Below are 24,574 nucleotides of genomic sequence, written 5' to 3'. Positions count from 1 at the left end.
TCTGAATACCCTACAATGCTTCTCTCTTTCTCCCTGATGTGGCTGACTTTCTTATTTTCTGAGTTATTTAAGAGAAAATCCCTGCCACTTGCTGTTGTAGAAACTCTTCAGCCAAATGAATAAGAGTTTGAGTTTGGGACTCTGACAGGTTGGGGTTCGAATCTCAGTTCTGCCAGTGTCGAGCAAGTTACTTCACCTCTCCCAGCTTCCCTTTATTCATCTGTAAATTGGGGATAATGTAGAATCTACAGCATGGCAGAGTTATGACAAGACAACAAGATCAAAAGTGTCTGGCATACAGTAGGTGCCCAATAAACATTAGCTGTCATTATTATTAGAAATTATAGTTATCATTTTCCTTGGGAAACAGGGTTTTTAAATTCTTTAATTCACTGTGACACTTTTCCTTATCCTAAAAATCTATTTTCAGTGGGTATGCAGAAATAACTCACTCTAACCCCTTAAAGAAGCCTCACTTTCTGCGAGAACTAATCAAATTTCTTTTTCAAAAGAAAATAAAAGGGGCTTCTCTGGTGGCGCAGTGGTTAAGAATCCGCCTGCCAACGCAGGGCACACGGGTTCGAGCCCTGGTCCAGGAAGATCCCACATGCCGCGGAACAGCTAAGTCCGGGCGCCAGGACTACTTAACCTGTGCTTTAGAGCCTGCGAGCCACAACCACTGAGCCCGCGTGCTACAACTACTGAAGCCTGCGCACCTAGAGCGTGTGCTCCTCAACAAGAGAAGCCACCTCAATGAGTCCGCACACCGCAACTAGAGAAAACTCACACGCAGCAATGAAGACCCAATGTAGCCAAAGAATAATTAATTAATTAATTAATTATTTTAAAAAAGAAAGAAAATAAAAGGAAGCAGGAGGAGAATGGAAATAAATGGGAAGGGAGGGGAGATAGAAGGCGAGTCCTGGAGAGGGGATAATAGAGGAGTGGTATTTAGCATTGCAGCTGCAGATATTAGGTGCACCCTGGTTATTTATGAAATGATGGGTGGGTGGATGGATGGATGGATAGAAATATGGACAGGCGAATGGATGTAAGGATGGATGGGAGGATAGATAGGGAGATGGATGAATGGATAGCTGGATAGAAAGATGGGTGAGTAAATGTGTGCATGGATGGATGGATGGATGGATGGATGGATGGATGGATGGATGGATGGAAATGTGTGCAGGTAAAGGGTGGGGAGATGGATGAATGGATAGATGGATAGAAAGATTGGTGAGTGGATGGGTGGGTGAGTGGGTGGATGGAGAGGTGGATGGATGGACAGGTGGGTGGGTGGCTAGATGTGTGGATGGAGAGGAGAGATTGTGAAAAGGAAGACAGCATGGGGGGGAAAAAGTAAAGCTTGGTCACCACGTTGCCTTTCTATATGATGCCTGAATGTGCCACCAGATGTCAGCGTAACCTCAGGAAACCACCTCAGAGGCCACATTGGCTCCACCTTTCTCACCTACCCTGACGTCCTCCAATTCAAAATGAGCACTGGCTCCTTTTGATAATACAGTTTTCATTGCACTCTGTACTTAACACTCCTCATCAGCACACCCCAAACCCAACTGGCATTTATAACCCGGTTCCCCCTTCCAGCAGACAGAAAATGGGGGGGGGGGGCGGCGGGAAGCCTGGTGAAGACATTGTTAACTTCCCAGAGGTCAGACTGGCTGGCGTGAAGTGGGTGGGAGAAGGGATTTCCGGGTCCCCAGGAGTGATTAGTGTCCTTGTCAGCCTCAGCTCCAAGAGCCCTAAACTCATATTCACATCCCACTTCCCTGCTGTCTGCCCAGGAATCCACTCAGCTCTGAGCCTTGGCCAAAGAAGCTCTTGAGAAAAAGAAAAAAGTACCAGCTCTCCCTCCATACCGGGGGACTGAACCTTCACACAAACCGCCTTCAACCCTCCAACAGCCTAGAAAGAGAGACTTCAGCGGTGGTGATCGAGCCTAGAGAGGTCACTTGCCCAAGATCACACAGCAGAGCCGTCTCAAAGCCCACCCTTCCACCCTATGGCGGCTCCCAGGAGAAGACCCACTTTGGGGGTCACTGGCAAAGAGAAAGGGGTCCCAGGACCAGAGTCACCAGAGTCACCGCATCCTCCCAACCTGGCACCCACCCCCTGCCCACCCCACTTCTCAAGTTTAGGCTCAGGGCTTGACGTGGAAGTGTGATTCCCGCTTCCCCGCCCCCCCCCCCCAGAAAGTGGCATTTCTTATCCTGGTTCGGAAATGTCCATCCCACTGGAAAGATTTGCCAACCCCTCTGAGTGGGCACTCACAGAACCCCGGAGCAGAGTCCTGCGAGCACGCCGTGCCACGCCCACAATTAACCCCTTTGTTGCTGCCCCGTGGGTGCCCCAGGGGTTCACAGAAGGGACTCCAGGCAGCGCGTATGGATCAACAGGCTGGGAAGGAATTTGAGATTTGAGATTTCAGCAACCAGCACAGCCGTATGAATCCGCCCCCGCACGCCAACCCCCACCTCCGCCACCCCGCCGCAGAAGCTTGTCAGAAACAAGCGTTACCTGACCCCAAGAGACCCCGTTTACTGCTCCCCATCCCGGGTCCCTGTCCCGGGCTGGGGCTGGCCGTCCACCCCGTGCATACTCACTCCCATTCTTTCCTCCTGGCCTGGGGGGTGCTGTGGATTTTGTGCGCCTGGTGGGCCAAGATGACATCGCGGTGGTCCACCACGCCGCCCCGCCGCTTCAGGGGAGGGCCCTTGCAGCCGCCGCTCATCAGGTGGGACCGCGCGTCCTGACGGATGCTGATTGTGCCCGCGGGGGCGCCGTCCGTACCTGCAGGCCCCAAGCCGCGGTCGTGCAGGGCATCATAACTGCGGGGCGAGAACATGGGGTCCGGGACCCGGGAGGACTTCGACGTCCATGGGCCTCACTCAGAAATCCCAGGGTCTTCTGCCTCCAGCCCGGGATGAAACTAGAGGAGGAGAGAGAAGAGAGCGAGAAAGAGCGAAGGTAAGGGGGATGCAGAGAGCAAACACAGGGAGGAAGAGAAGGGAGGTCGGAGGACCGCACAGGGGGCTGGCCTCCTTCGCAGGAAGTCAACATACACCCCAGGCCCGGCCCAACGGGATTTAGTATTTCCTTGGCAACTCGGGGCTGGGAAGCCAGTTCTTAGGAGCTGCCCGGCAACAGAGGCAGCACCATGGAGCAAAAGACCACGAGGCCGTGTCGCAGAGCACTCGCTCCACCTCCCCGGTGCCCGCCACGGAGGGTGGGAGCCCGGATTTCTCAGCGTCTCAGTGTTCCCCTCGGCAAAATGGGTCGTCAAGAGCCTGCTTGTTCACTCTCGGCTGGTCCCTGGGTCCTGTGAGCTCCAGGGAGTCATTTAGAATACTAAAAGGGCGAGTTCAAAGGTCGTTTTTAAAATCCACACAGGGCGGAGCAACTAAGCCCGTGCGCCACAACTACTGAGCCTGCGCTCTAGAGCCCGCGAGCCACAACTACAGAGCCCATGAGCCACAACTACTGAAGCCCGTGTGCCTAGAGCCCATGCTCCACAACAAGAGAAGCCACCGCAATGAGAAGCCCGCACACCGCAATGAAGAGTAGCCCCCGCTCACCACAACTAGAGAAAGCCCGTGTGCAGCAACGAAGACCCAACGCAGCCAAAAATTAATTAATTTAATTAAAAAAAAATCCACACCGGGTATGGCCATCTGTGAGTGAGCCTACTCCTTGCCACCTTGGCTGGTTCTTTAAAAAGAGAAAAGGGACAGAGTTCTTGCCCCTCATGAATATGTCAGGTGGATACTCAGCCCCAGAGGGACTGAGAGCCCAGAAAAGATCTTTGTCTCCATTTCATTCACTGATTCACTCAACAAACGCTGAGCGAGCAGCCACTGTGTGCAGGCCTTGCACTGGGTGCTGGGGACACAGGGTAAACGAGACACGTAAATGTTTCCCTCTTCGTGGAATGGAGGTTCTAGAGGATGAGGTGGGCGCTGAACAAAATAAGTACATCGGGGGGCTTCCCTGGTGGCGCAGTGGTTGAGAGTCTGCCTGCCAATGCAGGGGACACGGGTTCGAGCCCTGGTCCGGGAAGATCCCACATGCCGCGGAGCGACCAAGCCCGTGAGCCACAACTACTGAGCCTGCACGTCTGGAGCCTGTGCTCCGCAATGGGAGAGGCCACGATAGTGAGAGTTCCGCGCACTGCGATGAAGAGTGGCCCCCACTTGCCACAACTAGAGAAAGCCCTCGCACAGAAACGAAGACCCAACACAGCCAAAAATTTTAAAATATAAATAAATAAATAAATTTTTTTTAAAAAAGTACATCATGTGGAGATTAGGAGTTGAAAAGTGCAGTGGAGGACAATTAGGCAGGAAAGTTATATTCATTTGCTGGAGTTGCCATAACAAAGTACCACATGCAGGGCGGCTTAAACAACAGAAATTTATTTCCTCACAATTCTGAAGGCTGCAAGTCTGAGATCAAGGTGTTAGCAGGGTTGGTTTCTTCTGAGGCCTCTCTCCTTGGCTTATAGATGGCTGTCTTCTCCCTGTGTCTTCACATGGGCTCCCCTCTGGGTGTGTCTGTGTCCTAATTTCATCTTCATTTTACCTTAATTACCTTTTTTTTTTTTCTTTTTTCTTTTTTCCCTCAAATGGTAGGAGAACTTTATTTTTTTAAAAAGTCCTCTTTTTAACCTGGCCCCTTCCCCCACCACTAGAAAGCAGGTTTATTGCTGAAAAGGAATCCATTTCTTTGAGCATACTCTTTTTAGGTAATTTCAATTTCTTCCACTGTCGTAACACCACTCTATATTTCTCATTGCCAGTCTTCTCTTTAAACACTTTTTTTTTTTTCAGGAGAATCTGCATCACCGTCTCTGTTTCTGCTTCTTTATCCTCTCCCATTAGAAGATCTAACGTATCTCCCACTTTCACCATTCTGCTTTTCTTCCATAATTTTCCCCCATTCAGCTTGAGTTCACCTTTGTGGGGTTTACTTTATTTCTTCTGATATCTAGGCCTAGCTTCAGAATAACATCATACCAAAAAGACTGCGCTACTTTTGCTCAGGTCTTTATAGTCTTTTTTTTTTTTCATTATTTGTGTGTTTTTTGGTTTTTTTTAAACATCTTTATTGGAGTATAATTGCTTTACAATGGTGTGTTAGCTTCTGCTTTATAACAAAGTGAATCAGTTATACATATACATATGTGCCCATATCTCTTCCCTCTTGCATCTCCCTCCCTCCCACCCTCCCTATCCCACCCCTCTAGGTGGTCACAAAGCACCGAGCTGATCTCCCTGTGCTATGCGGCTGCTTCCCACTAGCTATCTATTTTACGTTCGGTAGTGTATATATGTCCATGCCACTCTCTCACTTTGTCACACCTTACCCTTCCACCTCCCCATATCCTCAAGTCCATTCTCTAGTAGGTCTGTGTCTTTATTCCCGTCTTGCCACTAGGTTCTTCATGACCTTTTTTTTTTTTTTTTTCCTTAGATTCCATATATATGTGTTAGCATACGGTATTTGTTTTTCTCTTTCTGACTTACTTCGCTCTGTAGGACAGACTCTAACTCCATCCACCTCACTACAAATAACTCAATTTCGTTTCTTTTTATGGCTGAGTAATATTCCATTGTATACATGTGCCACATCTTCTTTATCCATTCATCCGATGATGGACACTTAGGTTGCTTCCATGTCCTGGCTATTGTAAATAGAGCTGCAATGAACTCCAAAGCTTACAAGGTCTTTATAGTCTTTAACCACAGTGGGGTCGTCCTCAGGCTTCTCTCCCTGCTCACTCATCACATTATGGTCACTCTCTTCATCAGAGTCCCCTCCATCTTCTACTTTCTGAAGAGTCTTTTTAGTGGATTTCTTAGAGCTTATATGACTTTTGGAGTCTTATGGAAAATTGGAAAATATATTCTGGAGATATTAAAAGCCTTGGGAGTCTCAGCGAGACATGTTATAGAAAAGTGTTTTATGGGAATTCCCTGGCAGTCCAGTGATCAGGGCTCTGTGCTTCCACTGCAACCGGTTCAATCCCTGTTCGGGGAACTAAGATCCTGCCAGCTGTGCAGTGCGGCCAAAAAACCAAAAATGTTTTATAATGTGACGCACTTAACTTGGTACTAGAAAAACAAAAGTATTGATTCCAGGAAGCACAGTGTTTGTGTGAAGGTGTCTCCGCAGAGTCCAATCCAGGCATCTGACTTTCCTTAAACACTGCTGGGCAATCTGACACTAGCCATAGCCATGGTGCAAATGACCTTCCCGGGTCCTCAAGGTCAAGGGAAACTGGACACCAGCATCCTTGAGCTCCCGATCTGCGCCTGCAGCCAGCAGGAGCAGCCAGGCCCAGGGGCAGCCAGCCTCAACCCAGCGGGCTCCCACGGCCCCTACAGCCCCCAGGGTCCACGGGGCATCCCAAGCTGGCCAGACCCGGACAGGATGTGAGAGACTCACAGGGAGACCCGGCAGGAGTGTAGGCAGGGAAGAGGAGCCTTAATTGTGTCTTTAAAAGGCCCTATCTCCGAATACAGTCACATGCTACTGTGGGTTAGAACCTCAACATATGAATTTGGGGGCAGGAGATGCAATTCCGCTCACCACAGAGGATGACAGGAAGTGGTGGGTGGGCTGGTTATTGTATTAAATAGGGGCTCAGAGATGGCCTCACTGAGGAGGTGACATCTGAGCAGAGGCCTGAAGGGGGTGACGCAGTAGTTCTGCTGGGTGTCTGAGAGAAGAGTGTTCCAGGCAGAGAGAACAGAACATGCAAAGGTCCTGAGGCATGGCTGTGTGTGACTTGCTCAAGGAACAACGAAGGGGCCTGGGTAGCTGTGAGTGAGGATGAGAGTAGAGGAGATGAGGGCGGGGAGGTGACAGGACAAATCACTCAGGACCTTGTGGACCATGGCAAATCACTCAGGACCTTGGTTCTTCTAGGAGTGAGATGGCCCATGGCTTTCAGATCCACAGCTCACCCAACAGCATATTTTTAACCTCAAACTGATTTTTTCCACCTATCAGCCCCCACCACTAGCCTCCCAGTGTCTGTCCAAGAAAATTAAATCCACTGGAAGGCCGGCATGAATGAAATAGAATTAGGAGCCTAAATCTCACGCACAAATATTGCAAGAGTCACCTCAACACCCAGAGGTGTAAGGAGATGGGTGCAAAGAACCAGGTGTGGGAATAGAGGCTAATCTCCCTCCTGACTATTTCCTCTTGCTCTGCTTAAAGCCTTCAAAGAAATGGGAGCTCTCCCAGCCTCTCCTAAGAAGACCAACTCAATATCAGTTTAATGAATGCTGTTACCCTCTGGGTAGGGTTGTTTTTTTTTTTTTCAAATCTTGTAACTAATGGAGTTTAATAGACCTATCTTCATGACACCTTTAAGCTTCAATTTACCCCCATGAAACCTTACTCTTAATCGCCAACGATCGTGAATTTACACAGCCTTTTGTGCTTTTCCAAATACATCCCCTTCACATTGAAAAAAAATCCATTATTCCTTTCATAAGCACTTACACTGGAAGGCATTTTCCTTCCCATTTTACAGAAATAAAACTGAAGACAAAATGTGGGTTCAAGTGTCTTGCTACTAGCTTCCATTTCTACTTCTGGGAGTCGCCCCTCCCACACCCCAAAATATGCTTACTGTGTCAATATTAAAGAGAGAATCCAGCACAGGGAACTATACTCAATATTTTGTAATAATCTATAAGGGAAAAGAATCTGAATAAAAATATAGAGAGATATATATAACTGAATCACTGTGCTGTACACCTGAAACTAACACAACATTGTAAATCAACTATACTTAAATAAAAATCAAAAAGAAGAAAGAACCCATGAGGACTTCCCTGGCAGTCCAGTGGTTAAGACTCTGAGCTTCCAATGGGGGTGGGGGCAGGGTGCGGGTTCGATCCCTCATCGGGTAACTAAGATCTCACACGCTCCGTGGCACAGCCAAAAATAATAATAATTAAAAAGAAAGAAAGAAAGAACCCAGCTTAGAGTTTGGGTGTGCCGGGTAGTATCTCCAACACAATTAAAACCTCAGAGCCCAGGCTTGATGGAAAAAGTTCCAGACACCTACAGAAGGGGAATTTGTACCTGGGAAGATGTCAGGAGGAGCAGGAAAACCTAAGGCACACACCCAGGTGACATCTTTTGAGACATCCACCTGCTGGTCCCACAGGCCCAAGACAAGGATGTTCCCTTCCCTGCCTCTTTTCTACAGCACTTTGCTCCCAGTCTCCCCCATCTCATCACAGGCCCCCCTGATTTACCTTGATGCCCATATCACACATTGAGTCATCACTCATGGTTCTCCCTTTCCCTTCATTACCCGACTCAAACCCATCAGCGGATCCCATCAACTCGCGTCCAGAATAGATCCTGAATCCGACCACTTCCTGCCACAGCACAGTCTCCCTCATTGCTGGCCTGGACTTGGGAAGTTGCCTCTCCCGGGTCAGTTGGCTTCGTCACTCCCCACTCCCAGTCTGCGTTCTGCTCTGCAGTCAGTGGGGTCCTTCTGAAACGAGTCACTCAGCTCTTCTGCTGTTATAGAAATAAAAGCCACACCCTACAGGCTGCCCCATCTGCATGACCCCTTCCCTTCCCCTTCTCCCTCTTGCCCTCTAAGCTCCAGATTCACTGGCTTTGCCATTCCTGGGCTCTGCCAAGCTCATTCCGCCTTTGCAAATGCTGTTCCCTCTTCCTAGAATGCTCTTCCCCTCATCTTTGATGGTTCAGCTCCCTCTCATCATTCAGGCTGCGGTCAGATGCAGGCACTCCCCATCACAGCCTCCAATGAGGTCTTCCTCGTGGGGCTTTTTGTCTCAGGATGTCGGTGCCATACGTACAAAGATCTTGACCTGTCTTGTTTGCCATTGGGTCCCTGACACCTTAAATATTTCTTACCTGAGTGAATGAATGAATGGTCTTAGGGATACGTCTACCCAAGAAAACATCAAGCACCTAGAAAACTGCTGCCGGGGGTCCAGGACTTCTCCTAAGTAAGGAAGGGATGAAGTGTGGTGGGAAAGAAGACTTATTCCAGAGCCAGGTCCAACCCCAGCACACAATCAACTAGCTGTGTGGTCCCCAGCATTACTTAATCCTCTGAGTCTCTGTTTTCTCCTGCACAAGGTGGGGATAATCATAAGTAGTACAGAGAGCCATTGTGAGGGGTCAGTGGGTTAACCCGTGGGAAGGCAGCGCCCTGAGCACAGCGCCAGGCCATGGAAAGCACTTGGTCAACATTGGCTCTCAGGTTGATATTGTGGCAGGTGGGTGGAACCTGGAAGCCGGGGGAGGGCGGGGAACAGCTAGCTACTCAAGCATCACCATCGAGCGTGCTCTGCAGAGCCCTCACAGGTGCTTTTAACAACAGAGCCCCACCTGTCCTGTGTGTACACACAAGAAACAAACACATCCCCAGCCAACGGCCGCTTCCAGCCAGGTGTCCTTCCCTGGCACCTGCGGGGCCCCGTGACGAGGTGTGCTGTTCCCTCTCTCTGTTTGTCCAACCACAGTGCAGAGAAAATGGCAAAGCTTGTGGGGTTTGCTTCCCCTAGAAGCAGCCAGTTTCCACGAAGAGACGGTGCAAAGAGATGACAATGAGGAAAAAGCAAATAGAAGAAAAGAAGCGGCATTAAGCCTGAGGCCACAAAAAAACCTTACTGTTAATGTAATCAGAATAGAACTTCCCTGAAGTACCAGGTATCGCGTGTGTCTACTTCCCCGAATCCAAACTGAAACCACACCTGAGATGGGGGTTGACCCCCATTGCCAAGCCTGGACCAGCCTGAGTTGCCATAGCAACCAGAAGGCACCTGGAGATGCTCCTGATTAATACAGGCTGGTCCAGGAGCTACGGGGGGAAGAGCAGGGAGGGAGGGACAGCAGGGAAGTCTGGGGGCCTTCTGTGTACCACCCCCACATGGACAGGGACATTTACACAGCCGGGCTGGGCACCAGGCTTCACCACCCACAGGTGAAACTACTAAAAATTAGTAAAAGATATGGCACCTAAAAGTAGAGGACTTACGGTTACCAAAGAGGAACGATACGGGGGAGGGATAGGAGGGACAGGATTCCAAATTAGGATTTTGGGAGTAACAGACACACACTACTAAATATAAAAAAGATAAACAACAAGGACCTACTGTATAGCACAGGGGACTATTCTCAATATTCTGTAATAACCTATACGGGAAAATAATCTGAAAAGGAATATATATATATATATGGCACTTTTCTGTATACCTGAAACTAACATCAACTATACTTCAATAAAAAAATTAATTAAGGGAATTCCCTGGCAGTCCAGTGGTTAGGACTCCCCCCCTCTCACTGCTGAGGGCCCGGGTTCGATCCCTGGTTGGGGAACTATCAATAAGGTCCCACAAGCCACACAGCGCAGCCAAAAATAAATAAATAAAAATAAAGTGTGATTTTTTAAAAATTTAATACAAAAATAAAATTAAATTAAAATAAAAAATAAAAGTAGAGGAAAAACATTCTCTAAAACTTCACAGGCTCCTTAAACACATTAGAGAGGATGGGAACTCAAAAATGCCCCACGAGTTCCTTCATCCAGGAATCAACAATAAGACCAGGCAGGGCCTGGAATGTAACCCTACAAGGCTTCAATTTATTCACTGGTATGGGAGGATGTCTTTTTTCTCCATTTGGGAGGAAAATTTTAAAACTAAAAATGGCCAGGAATTTCACTCCTAAGTGCATCTAGCCGCTGAAAGTCATGTTCATAAAGCTCTATTCATAGTAGCTTAAAACTAGAAACAACCCAAAGGTCCAACAACAAGAAAAGAGTAAAATAGGGTGTGATGCATCCATCAAATAGAATAGTACACAGCAATGAAAAAGAATATGCCACAGGCAGTGTGGATGAATCTCACAGACGGACACAGAGCAGGACCCACTGTGTGATTCCACTGATATGATGTTCAAAAACAGGTAAAACTAATCTATGGTGATGAGAGTCAGAATACTGTTGACCTTTGGGGTGGAAGGGGTGTTGGGCTAAAACAACAATGGAGCCTACTGGTAGGACCGCCAGATAAAACACAGGATGTCTAGCTATATGAGATACACTTATGATAAAAATCTATTCATTGTTTATCTGAAATTCAAATTTAACTAGCGGTCTCCTATATTTTTTTAATTTGCTTAACCTGACAACCCACTGAGGGGATGGAAATTCCTTAACCCTTTACCTGGGTGATGGTGGGGAAACAGTATACAGACATGTGTAAAAATTCATTTGTGCAGTTTTCTGCATATTTGTTACATCATTATGAATATTTTTAAAGCTAAAATAATCATACTAAATTCATTAAGAGAAATTAGATATGCCCTTCCTCCTTATAATCAAGCTTTGAATTGGGCAGAAAAAGGGATATAAGCCAGATCTCCCCACCCAAACACAAGTCCCAGAGGAAGTAGGAAATCTACTCCCTCGTGTTACAGATAACACTGAGGTTCAGAGAGGTGCAATGGCTCACTCAAGGTCAATCAGCCTGGAGCACACAGGTCAGGGATGCAGATCCAGGTTTCCTGGGACTCCCAAGGCCTCTCTCTGAGGTCCAACCCAGAGTCTGACACTGAGCTTTTTCCTTGCCAGGCCCACTTCTCCCAAAACATAAACAATCTGGGGTAGGAAGGATTTTGTCCCCCATGATCTTGGCACATGAGTATGTTACGTAACATGGCAAAAGAAAGTGGAACTAGGTTACATGCTTTAAAATAGGGAGAGTATCCTGGGTTATCCCTATGAGCCCAAGGTCATCACATAGGCCTTTAAAAAGTAGAAGAGGGAGGCAGAAGAATAGGTCAGAGATGCCATGGAAAATGAGGCAGGAGAGATAAGAGGCATGAGAGGGACTTGACACATGGTCATCAGTTCTGAGATGAAGGAGCCACAAACCAAGGAATGCTGGTGGCCTCTAGAAGCTGAGGACAACCTCCGGCTTGCCAGCCAACAAGGAAACAGTACCCCAGTCCAGCAACAGCTTAATACCAACTTCTGCCAACAGCCTGAATGAACAAGCAAACGGATTCTTCCCAGAGTGTCCAGAAAGGCACACAACCCACCAACACCTTGATTGCAACCCAGCCAAGCCTATCAGACTTCCAACCCATGGAAACTGTGGGATCATAAATGCATGCTGTTGGTAAGCTACTCATTTTGTGGTAATTTGATATGGCAGCACAAAAAAACTAATACACAATCCCAATCATGTAGAATAATTTTTTACAGGAATTTGTAAAAACTGTGAGATTATTTATATGTATGCATATATACAGGTATCTATATAGACGCATATATGTACATAAACATATATACGTAAAAGTCTGTGACTTTTTTTGCACTTAATAATATACCTTAAGTGACATTCTGCACCAGTTCCTATAGGGTTTTCTAATGACTCCATAGAATTTATCTGGTGTGGACATCTGGCTCTTTTTCATTTTTTGCTGTTCCTCAAAATGTTGTAGCCATCATTTTGTACATAAGTCCCCATGAAGCTGCTACAAGTTTTTCTGTAGGATGAATTCTAGAAATGGCCTTGCTATCAATATTTTAAAGATTATGTACGTTTTAAAATTTGACAGATACTCCCACCAAAATGAAGGCAACACCCTGGGGAATAGAAAGTGATCAGGGACTAAACTCCCAGCTCCTCTTGAATTGGTATGGCCATGTGACTCGTTTTTACCCATTGAATGTGAGCAGAAGTGTAGAGTGTCACCCTGGGCCAAAGCTTTAAGAAGCAGGTGTGCCCTCAATAAGTTCCCTTTCTCCTCTCCTGGCTAGATATGGAAGACACTAAGGGCCCCCTGTGTGGTGGAGCCATGAAAGGGTAGTGGCCTGGGTCCTTGAGTCACTGTGTGGAGGAGGAGAGCCATCTGCTGAATAGGAACACCCTCCCAGGGCAATCAGGTGAGTTAGAAACAAACTTCTGCTGTGTTTAACTTTTTATCCAACTGGGAACCTACTTGTTACAGCAGCATTCCTGACTTAGTCAGCTCGGGCTGCCATAACAAAATATCATAGACTGAGTGGCTTAAATAGCAAACATTTACTTTCTCACACTTCAAAAAGCTGTAAGTCCAAGACCAGGTCAGTTCCTGGGGAGGGCTCTCCTCCTGGTTTGTAGATGACCACCTTCTCTCTGTGTCCTCACATGGAGGAGAAAGAGAGAGAGAACGAGTTCTCTAGTATCTCTTCTTATAAAGGCACTAATCCAATCATGAGGGCCCCAACCTCATGACCTTGTTTAAACCTAATTACCCCCCATCTCCAAATACCATCCCATTGGGGGTTAGGGCTTCAACATATGAATTTAGGGGGACATCAGTAAGTCCATAGCCTTTCCTTAACTAATATACTACTTGATGGAAGCAACACTGGTTTCATTCAATGAATGTTTTTCTTGTGCTCTGAAATCTTTGCATTCAAGGGGAATCTACACAGGTGTGGCGTCCTGTTGAGAACACCAAAGCGTTCATTAAAAAGAGAGCTAATCATGCAGCTCAATATCAAAAAAACAAACAACCCAATCCAAAAATGGGCAGAAGATCTAAATAGACAATTCTCCAAAGAAGACATACAGATTGCCAACAAACACATGAAAAGATGTTCAACATCACTAATCATTAGAGAAATGCAAATCAAAACTACAGTGAGATATCACTTCACACTTGTCAGAATGGCCATCATCAAAAAATCTACAAACAGTAAATGCTGGAGAGGGTGTGGAGAAAAGGGAACCCTCTTGCCCTGTTGGTGGGAATGTAAATTGATACAGCCACTATGGAGAACAGTATGGAGGTTCCTTAAAAAACTAAAAATAGAACTACCATATGACCCAGCAAGCAATCCCACTACTGGGCATATACCCTGAGAAAACCATAATTCAAAAAGAGACATGTACCACAATGTTCATTGCAGCACTATTTACAATAGCCAGGACATGGGAGCAACCTAAGTGTCCATCAACAGATGAACGGATAAGGAAGATGTGGCACATATGTATAATGGAATATTACTCAGCCATTAAAAGAAGCGAAACTGAGTTATTTGTAGTGAGGTGGATGGACCTAGAGTCTGTCATACAGAGTGAAGTAAGTCAGAAAGAAAAAAACAAATACTGTATGCTAACACATATACATGGAATCTTTAAAAAAATGGTTCTGATGATCCTAGGGGCAGGACAGGAATAAAGATGCAGATGTAGAGAATGGACTTGAGGACACAGGAAGGGGGAAGGGTAAGCTGGGACTAAGTGAGAGAGTGGCATGGACATATATACACTACCAAATGTAAAATAGATAGCTAGTGGGAAGCAGCCGCATAGCACAGGGAGATCAGCTCGGTGTTTTGTGTCCACCTAGAGGGGTGGGATAGGGAGGGTGGGATGGAGACACAAAAGGGAGGAGATATGGGGATATATGTACACGTATAGCTGATTCACTTTGTTATACAGCAGAAACTAACACAACATTGTAAAGCAATTATACTCCAATAAAGATGTTAAAAAAAAAAAGAGAGAGAGAGCTAATTATAGTGTCTCTGCAAGAAATCATTTCCTCTCACCTCTTTCCTCTTGTTCTCTCTCTCAGCCTTCATTCTCTTTCTTCTACTTGTTGTTTGAGCTTCTGTTAGGCAGTTTCATTCCTTCCAATCTTGCTCTGTGTGCTAAGATCTGTCAATAAGCCATCTTAATCTAGCCCCAGACAAAACAAGGGTTGCTAAGACCCACGGAAAGAAATATCCCCTCCTGAGTTCTAGGCTGAAGAGTGTGAAATTCAACAGACCGTGGATTCTAAAAACCAAGGTGAAGCTAATCCAAATGTCATTTTTAACCGAGCTTCAAATGCATTCGTCACTTTCCATATGTTTTATTTGGCTGATAGTAAAAGTGATTTCCGGACCCTGAACAAACAATCTCCAGAGCAGGTAACCAGGTAAGGAGCAAGTGTTAAGACTCTACCTAGAAGTAAAAACTTTTAACAGGGAGCAATAAAAACAAAAGTCAACAAGTGGGACTGCATCAAACTAAAAAGCTTCTGTACAGCAAAAGGAACCATCAGCAAAACAAAAAGGCAATCTACAGAATGGGAAAGGATATTTGCAAACTATATATCGGATAAGGGGTTGGTATCCAAAATCTATAAAGAACTCATATAACTCAGTAGCAAAAAAAAAAAAAAAAAAATTGATTAAAAAATCAGTAGAGGAACTAAATAGACATTTTTTTTCCAGAGAAGACATCCAAATGGCCAACAGTCACATGAAAATGTGCTCAACATCACTAATCATCAGGGAGATGCAAATCAAAACCACAGTGAGGTATCATTTCACACCCGTTAGAATGACCGTCATCAAAAAGACAAGAGATGACATATGCTCACAAAGATATGGAGAAAAGGGAACCCTCAGGCACTGTTGGTGGGAGTGTTATGAGGTCAAATTATAGAGGCAGAAAGTAAAATGCTGGGTGCCAGGGGCTGGGAGAAAGGGAAATGGGAGTTAGTGTTTAACGGGGACAGAGTTTCAGTTTGGGAAGATGAAAAGAGTTCTGGAGATGGATGGTGGTGATGAAGAACATTATGAATGTACACAATACCACTGAAGAATTGTTAAAATGGTAAATGTTATGTTATGTCAGTTTTACCAAAAAAAAAAAAAAGTGTAGAAAAACTCTTAACATGGGCTTCCCTGGTGTCGCAGTGGTTAAGAATCCGCCTGCCAATGCAGGGGACACGGGTTCGAGCCCTGGTCCTGGGAGATCCCACATGCCGTGGAGCAACTAAGCCCGTGCACCACAACTACTGAGCCCGTGTGCCACAACTACTGAAGCCCACGTGCCTAGAGCCCGTGCTGCACAACAAGAGAAGCCACTGGAATGAGAAGCCTGCACACCACGACGAAGAGTAGCCCCCGCTCGCCACAACCAGAGAAAGCCCGTGCACAGCAACGAAGACCCAACTCAGCCAAAAATAAAATAAATTAAAAAACAAAAAACAAAAAAACTCTTAACAGGTGATCCAAAAACATCCACCCATCTTCTTTTTTTTTTTTTTTGGCGACGCCAAGTGGCTTGTGGGAGTTTAGCTCCCCAACCAGGGATTGAACCCAACAGTGAGAACGCAGATTCCTAACCCCTGGACTGCCAGGGAATTCCTGATCTTTTTTTTTTTTTTTTTAATTTATTTTGGCCGCGCTGCGCAGCATGCGGGATCTTAGTTCCCTGACCAGGGATCGAACCCGTGCCCCCTGCAGTGGAAGCTCGAAGTCCTAACCACTGGACGGCCAGGGAATTCCACCCCCCATCTTCTTGAAGGTACTTCAATATTCACAGTTACCCCAGAATTTCAGCTTTCTTGCCTCCCAGCATCAAATACCCACGTATTGAGGGCACCGATAAGTAGATCCAGACACAGGCCAGAGCTTTCATGCTGATTCAGACAATCCAAAGCCACCCCATCTCAGGCAGTGTGAATTCACCCCATACCCCACCTTTGCAAAGAGAAGCTAAGAGCAAGGTGAAATGAAAAAGCCAGAGCCAACAAGAGCTCTCATCGCTTGGGGCCAAACTCCAGAATTGCCCCACATACATGAGAACAGAGCTAAATAAAATGCCAGGCCAGATGGCAAAGGCTGAAGGCTAGGCTGAGACCAGCACGCCAGCATAGCCCTGAATACGGCTGCAAAGGTCCATCCCCTGGTGAGAAGAAACCATGTCACAGCTGGTCTCATTTTTCACCCGCTCGTTCAATTGCCCATCACAGCACAGGGATACACACACTCCCTCCCACCAGGATGAACAGATCCCCTGGGATCGCCGGATGATTTTCACGGCTTCAGGACACTGATTGGGATTTAGGAAGGAGAAAGGATGGGAGACCTCCAGGGCTTAGGCTGGTGGGCAGGATCCAGGCGAGCCACTGAATCTCAAGCTGAATCCTTCGCCCAACTTCAGTTTCATGGCTCTATTACCCTCCCCATCACTCATTCATTCATTCATTCATTCAGCAATATTCATTAAGCACCTACTGTGTGTCCGGCACTGTTGTAGACACTGGGGACCCAGCAGTGAACAAAACAGACACGGTCCCTGCCCTCATGAAACTCACATTCTAGTGGGCAAGACAGACAAGAAACAAGATAAACAAGTAAAATATGCAGATGGAGGAAAGAAAACAGGAGAGGAGGAAAAGGAAGGGGAAGGAGAATGTCATTTAGAGAAGGTGGTCAGAAAAGATCCTAGTGGGAAAGAAGCATTTGAGTAAAGATCTGAAGGAGGTGAGGGAGGAGCCATGAGGGTGGCTGTAGGAAGAGCGGTCTAGGCAGAGGGAACAGCCCGTGCAAAGGCCCTGTGGCTGGAGCGTGCCTGGTGTGTTCAAGGAAGAGCTAGGAGGCCTGTGTGGCTGGAGTGGAGTGAGCGAGGGGATGAATGGGGGGAGGTGATAGAGGAAGGTGACAGGGACAGATGGTACGGAGCCTTGTGGACCACAGGGAGGACTTTGGCTTTTGCTCTGAGTAAGGTAGGAGGCATGGAAGAGTCTAAGCAGAGGAGGGACTTGACCTGACTCAGGTGTTCTCAGGCATCCCCTGGAGGTCAGATTTGTAAGAAACCCAAAAAGCAGTGGAACTGATCACCCCAACCATTGTGGGACTCCCTCTCTCCCTCCTTCACCCCACATTCTACTCATCATCAGGGCTGCTGATTCTACCTCATACTTCCTCTCCCACTTGCCATGGTTCAGGCCCTCATTTGCCCCACGCAGACGGACCGTAATACTTTCCTCCGTGTTCTGAGTCTCTCCTCCCTCCAATTCATCATAGACTATCAGGTCATCCGTTGGCCAATCCCAAAAGGACTCCTCACTTCCAATCCTGAACACATCCCCTACTTCTGCAACTCTTTGCCTCCATCCTGAATGCCCTTCTATCTCCCTACCCACAAAGTCCAGCTCAAAAGATCCTTCTGCTCTGAAGCCTCCAAGAGAATTCGCCAGTGCCCAAACCCCTCACCTGCCCACACATGCCCATGGCTTTCTACCTCCAGCACCTGCCACTCCCTGCATGGGGCTAGTTCTGGCTGCAGGAGCGAGAGACATGCCAGAGGTGCTGGGGAGTTAATACCCTTGGAAGATTCCTCAACCAATGACTGATGGGAGTTGGTAGAGAAATGCCCCCAGCTTTGCAACCAGCCTGCTTGGAGCCCGATCTGCCCCCTCCTGCTGTGTGACCTTGGACAAGTCACTTCACCTCTCTGGGCTACAGTTTCCCCATCTGTAAAATGAGGATGATGAGAGCACATATTTCATCGAGTTCTTGTGAGGCTCAAATCATTTCATTTCTACATAATGTGCTTGGAACAGCATCCCACACCTGGTAATTCCCTAAAGACGTGTTTGTTATTATTACGACTGTGGCTACCATTATGATTCCACCCTCTGCTGAATCCTCAAAGCCTAGTACAGTGCCTGGCCAGCAGGAAGGACACAATGGACACTTATTGAAAGGTAGGTCAGGGAATTCCCTGGTGGTCCAGTGTTTAGGACTCGGTGCTTTCACTGCGGTGGCCCGGGTTCAATCTCTGGTCGGGGAACTAAGATCCCGCAAGCCGCAGGGCCAAAAAAAGAAAAAAAAAAAAAGGTAGATCAATTATTCCTCTTGTCCAGGGCAATATCACAATTGGACCCATGTTCTAGATGCTGGACACCATTTATCATTCTTAAACTTGCTTGACTCCATTGGTGCTGGAAGGTTAAAAGGAAAAAGAACAGACTGCCAGGAAAAAAATAATAAAACTTCTCCCAGGGCAGAGTGTTCCTCTAAAGTTTCTCCCTTAAACTAAACTGTTACACATTTGCTCTCTTCTGTGTTCTCAGAAGTGGGTGGGTAGTTTTACCTACCAGCTGCATCTTTGGAATACTTTTCCTTCAATACATGTTTTTGACTTCTTGGTATTTTGCGTTAGTGGGGATTTCACAATCTCCCTCATTCATTCTGCAACTTCGGCCAGCCAGTGGCTGTGGATGGTTATAAACGTATTAATACGTGAAGACATTAATTCATTACCATGCTAATTATTAGTCCTGATGTGCTTCGTTTGTTCAGCAAATATTTACTGAGTACCGACTGTGTGCCACTGTGACTCAATTATTACACATCTTGGGATCTTAAAACTCTCAAGAAATCGTCTAAAAGCTGCCTCCCCTTGAGGCTGAAAGAAATTGTAGTGATGGTTTTTGCTGGGGGGAAATAGCTGGATACCAAAATTGGAACCACTTTTAGAAAAAAAAAAAAAAAAAAGTGAATAGCCCAGTCTCCAGTCCTGAAAAAAATATTTGACGATGAGCCTCCCTACACTTTGTTCTTGGTCACTAAGAATTAACGTGTGGATTAGTAGGGTCCAGAATATGTTTCCAATACTCATCAGACTTGCATGTTTTAGGGGAGGGATGGGTGGGACACGCAGAAGAAAGGGAAAGCTGAAGCATGAACTACAGAAGAAATCAGAAGTGAAAAGAAGCCAGACACAAAGACCACCTATTGTCTGACTGCATTTCTATGAAACATGGAGAAGAGGGAAATCCGTAAAGACAGAAAGCAGATTGGTGGTTGCCAGTCGCTGGGGGATTGAGGAATGAGAATAACTGCTTCATCGGTAGAGAGCTTTGCTTTGGTATGAAGAGAAAGTTCTGGAACTAGATAGAGGTGATGGTTGCACAACATTATGAATATACTAAGTGCCGTTTAATTGTTCCCTTTAAAATGGTGAGAACAGTAGACTTTATGTTGGGTGTATTTTACAATTAAAAAAGAAATTGGATACACACCTTTGTTCTGGAGAGACATTTACAAGTAGTCAAGTATAGCACAGGGAGCTATACAAACTATCTTGTAATAACCTATAATGGAAAAGAATCAGAAAAGAATCTGAATATATATATATTCTTTATATATGTATATAAATGAATCCCTTTGCTGTACACCTAAAACTACCACAACATTGTAAATTAACTATACTTCAATTTTTTTTCTTTTTTTTTTAACATCTTTATTGGCGTGTAATTGCTTTACAATGGTGTGTTAGTTTCTGCTTTATAACAAAGTGAATCAGCTATACACATACATATATCCCCATATCTCCTCCCTCTTGCGTCTCCCTCCTTCCCATCCTCCCTATCCCACCCCTCTAGGCGGTCACAAAGCACCAAGCTGATCTCCCTGTGCTATGCGGCTGCTTCCCACTAGCTATCAGTTTTACATTTGGTAGTGTATGTATGTCACTTTGTCCCAGCTTACCCTTCCCCCTCCCTGTGTCCTCAAGTCCATTCTCTAGTAGGTCTGAATGGTTAATAAAATAAAAAATAAAGAAAAAAATTTTAAAAACCAAGTTACATTGATCAACTCTTGCAAGAACAGCAACAGCAAAAAAAGTGGCCAAGATTTAGTGAGCACCTACTATGTGCCCAGCACTGAGCATCACCTGGCCTGGCCTCCCAGGACCCCTACCACTGGGATGCCATGATTAGCCTGATCGTCAGCTAGGAACACTGAAGCACAGAGGGGCTGAGTGATGCCCTTAGGGCTTCTAAGACTCTGACCAGCACTTAGCTGCCCCGGAATCCTGTTCAAATGCAGATTCTAACTCAGAGCTGAGTGGGGCCCAAGACTCTGCATTCCCAGAGGGTGCTGTTGGTCCAAGGTCTGCACTTTGAGAAGAAGGTCTGGAGATTCTGACCAGCGGCCCCTCCCACTCGGTTAAGTCAGTCTCACTGGCCGCCATCAGACAGGCTTGGCCTTGCCGGAAGGGGTAGGAGAGCTTGCCAAGAGCCCTTGCTTGTCTGTCACTATGAAGACAGTGGGATTGAAAGATCCTGGAATAGAATCTTCCCTCACTTGCCCTTGGCCAGTAAGGGCCCTCTGGTCCTGTAAGCTAACATTTCGAAAAGAATAATAAAATAAATAAGTCAAACCCTCTGCCGGAGCATGTGATGTCCAAGAGCTGCACTTGGCATTACTTTGCAGGTCATTTACCCAGTAATTTGTTCAATGTCAAATGTGCCCTTTGCCTCCAGAACCCCGGTCCTGATCTTTCCCCTTACTTTGGGGGACGGGGAGGGGCAGCATTGAATTAAACCAGTCTTATCTAGAGGGAGGATGGCATTTGCCCTGAGTGACATCTTTATGTTTCTCTGCAAATCCCTGTGTCTTGGAGGAAAACAATATCAACGGAATAGTCAGCTACTAAGATGGCTGGAGTTGGGAGACTTTCTGCAGCCTGGGCTTGGTATTGGAGGGACTAGAGACCAAGTAGGGGATGTGGGGCCAGCGTCAGCCACGGACACCCTAGACGACTCCTCCCCACCTTACCCCCATCCTCTCCCCACCTAGGACTGTCCTTGAAAGAGCCCGCATGGGAAATGGCAAGTCTGCCCTGAAGTTGTCAACTCAGAACAGGAAACTCAGGATGGAGCCTGGATACCTAGTGGAGACCCCCCCCACCCTCAATGCACCTTCTCCTGGAGCCAAGGAGAGATGGGGCACACGGATGAGCTCTCCCTTCCTGTCGGTTTACCCTCAACAGAGGTTACTGCCTCTGGGAAGGTATTCTGTCCTCCTGTTTACATTCTATTCTGGTTCCTTCTCCCAGCTCAGTCTCTCAGGAGCCCCTGGAAAAGGCAGAGGAGCCCAGCCCGCGGGGCGCTTCCCCCTCCTGCCCCCACCAGCCGCGGCAGCCACGTGTTCTCCGAAGCTGTCAGCGGAGAGAGAGCGAGAGAGGAGAGGGATTCTGTCTCTCTCACTTCTTGAGAAATGAAAGCCACCCGGAGAGTCAACTCTGTCCAAACATTTTTTAAAAAGGGAGGGGTTGGTCTAGAGGGGTGTCAGTGCTATCTCTGCTTTTCATTTGGTGCAAGGGAGGGGAGAATGTTAAATATTAAACGGAACAACTGGTTTCCTAAGACGGTGTAATTATCCTCAACAGCCATCTGCCATCTCCCTTTTTCCAACGCATTCACGCTGCGTTGAGCATAGCAAACAAGGACCGGCTACACGGGCGTCGCGAACTTTTGTTTCGGGGACCGCCTCCCGCAACAAAGCTGTAGGCGATAGGGGAGGGGGACGCGCTCAAGACCCCAAGTTCTGTCACTTGTCCAGCCTGCCTGGGTCTTAAAGCAGAAAGAGACTAATGTAGACTTGAGTGATGGGGTGGGGAGGACATAAAAAAGTAGAATTAGACTTAGCTTGGAAACTATAGTCATTGGGGAAATGTCACATGTCCAGGGCAGGTGGCAGAGACATCAAGTACTACAAGGGGGCGAAGGGCAGTTGAAAGAAAATGGATTTTTCATCAAGAAACAAGTAGAAGCTGGGAATCAAGGGGTCTGCCTCCACCAAGAGAAACCGCCCACCCCCAAAGAAAAGCTATTCATACGAAACGGGGGGGGGGGAGTCATTGGGTTTCTACCTTTGCATATGCAGGTAATGTTGCAGCAAGGAAATAAAGATTAGACTGCCTGCAGGACTCTGCCCCCAGGATCTTGTATCGCTCACTCACCTGTATCGCATCGGCTCCGGGGCTCAGGCTGTGTGGTTACTGGGCGGCGCAAAGAGTCCTCCAGCTGCCCTGAGGGTCCCACCTTGTCAGCACCCAGGGCTCCAAGCCAGCTGAAGTCCACGCCTCCATTGCCTGCCCAATGGAAAGGAAAAGGGGGCCCCCCGAGAGAGGAGAGAAAGGGGGTGCCAAGAGCAGCTGTTCTTCGAGCTGAGGGCTCCCCACAAAGGCAGGCACCAAGTGGGGCTGCTGTGCCAGCTGCCAGGGGGGAAAAAGCGAAGGAGGAGGAGGTCTCCTAGATGCTGGGAGGAGACAGGGGAGAACTAGCGTCACATCAGCTCCAGATCATCTCCAGCAAAGTACTGCACAGGAACCCAGCACAGGGAGACAAATCCAGCCCCCCCCACCCCGCCCCCGTCCTCACATTGCTTCTCAGAGGAAAATAAAGGGAATTCTTACTCTCGTCTCTCCACCCCTTAACACTGCACCTCAACCTGCCAGCACAGGGCAGGACCCTAGTCTCTGGAAGGATGCTGTTTATCACCCCCTCTACCTCCTTTCAGACCGGCTTCTCTTAAGGAGCAGAGGAAAGGTGGTAACAGGAGAGCTCTTTCTCTTCCACTTAGGGGGTTTGCGGAGGGGGGTGTTTGAGGAGGTGGCATGTGTAACAGGCGTGAAGCAGCAGGAATATGGAATCACACTTATAATTTAACCATCTCCCCTCCGCCAGATTGCAACCTACATTATTGATGCCCTTACAAAAACAATGCTAACCGCCCCCCCCCAAGTCTTTTCTGTTCACTCTCGAAACAGCTTCTCCTTACCACCCCACTACCTCCTCCCTTAAGGCGGAGGGGGTTGTATTATCTGAACACAAAGACAGAGAGAGGAAAATTGGAGTCTTTAGATGCAAAAAGGCAATTGATTGCAAGTTTCACAGGTTTGTTTGCTGCATGCGTAGAATTAGGTTCCCAAAACTGGGGTGGGCGGTGGCGTTGGTGGTATAGTGGTGAGCATAGCTGCCTTCCAAAACTGGGGTGACCCTCTTTCTCTTTTTAAAGGGGGCTCCTTTTAAAGGTGAGCAGTATGTTTTTCTTATAAGAGGCATCTAGGGCAGAGAGAAGCCCCATGTTTTTCCCAAGGTGGAGTCAAAGTGGGAGGATCTACCTCATGGGGGAGAGTGGCATTGTTTAGACAGTTAGGAGCAATCAAACCTGGGCTGGGTGTTAGGGGATCTTAAAGAATTAGGGTTCATTTTATAAAGCCTGTTAGTAGTATTTTGATTATGTTGGTTTTTTTAGTCTCTATGTGTTAGAGAAGCATATTGGAGTATTTATGGGTGAGGTGATGGGTCGTTTCCAGGAAACCATCAAAACATCCATTGACTGATGAATAAATAAACAAAACGTGGTCCTTGTGTAATAGGGAAGTCACAAATGTGACTCCATATTGGGTCTGTTTCCTTTACTTTAACCTTTGTATTCTATTGCTTTTGCTACCAGTTAAGAATGTTGCCTGTAGACTGAAATATACCGGATAGCCCATTCTCAAGGCTCGGACCTTTAAAAGTATAACACTTTTCCATTCATATAGAGATAAAAAGTCACAGAACAGAAAATATCATTTGTCTTGGAGGTTTACAGAAACATCGTGACCTGACCTACGTGGACAGATGCAAGAACAAAGGATTCTGGCACCAAGAAGTTTGTAGCAACAACCCCCTCTCCTTTCAGTATAAAAGAAGCCTGAATTCTAACTCGGGGAAGATGGTTCTTTGGAATACTAGTCCGCCATCTTCTCGGCCTGCTGGCTTTCCAAATAAAGTCTCTATTCCTTGCTCCAACAACTTGTCTCTCGATTTATTGGCCTGTCGTGTGGTGAGCATTAGGAGCTTGGCCTCGGTAACACCTTTGCGCAATGGAATATTATTCAGCCATTAAAAAGAAAGAAGCGGACGG

At 46.9% G+C, this 24,574-nt stretch overlaps 1 protein-coding gene and 1 pseudogene across 9 annotated transcripts in view; both read right to left on the bottom strand.

The window, feature by feature from the left end:
• Window positions 1-23,595, bottom strand: part of CACNA1A (calcium voltage-gated channel subunit alpha1 A) — a 329,605-nt gene extending 306,010 nt beyond the window's left edge. For 7 of the 8 annotated variants that reach the window (XM_082455222.1, XM_082455224.1, XM_082455225.1 and 4 more), the window contains exon 1: window positions 2,625-3,661. In XM_082455222.1, coding sequence (XP_082311348.1) covers window positions 2,625-2,866 — 242 coding nt within the window. In that variant the 5' untranslated portion in view covers window positions 2,867-3,661. Of the gene's footprint in view, window positions 1-2,624; window positions 3,662-22,619 lie in introns of those variants that run through there. The other variant, XM_082455223.1, reaches the window with a different exon arrangement.
• On the bottom strand, window positions 3,670-8,384 carry LOC309657035 (mitochondrial transcription rescue factor 1 pseudogene; annotated as a pseudogene). Its single transcript has 3 exons — window positions 8,298-8,384; window positions 5,695-6,045; window positions 3,670-5,041 (listed from the first exon to the last, which is right to left on the bottom strand). The product of its transcript is annotated as a mitochondrial transcription rescue factor 1 pseudogene (transcript).
• Window positions 23,596-24,574: the final 979 nt, after the last annotated feature.

The sequence above is a fragment of the Balaenoptera physalus genome (genome assembly GCF_965194825.1).
Source record: "Balaenoptera physalus genome assembly, chromosome: 3".
Classification (NCBI taxonomy): domain Eukaryota; kingdom Metazoa; phylum Chordata; class Mammalia; order Artiodactyla; family Balaenopteridae; genus Balaenoptera; species Balaenoptera physalus.
Note: the sequence above shows the minus strand (reverse complement) of the source record. Positions and strands in the feature narration are given on the sequence as shown.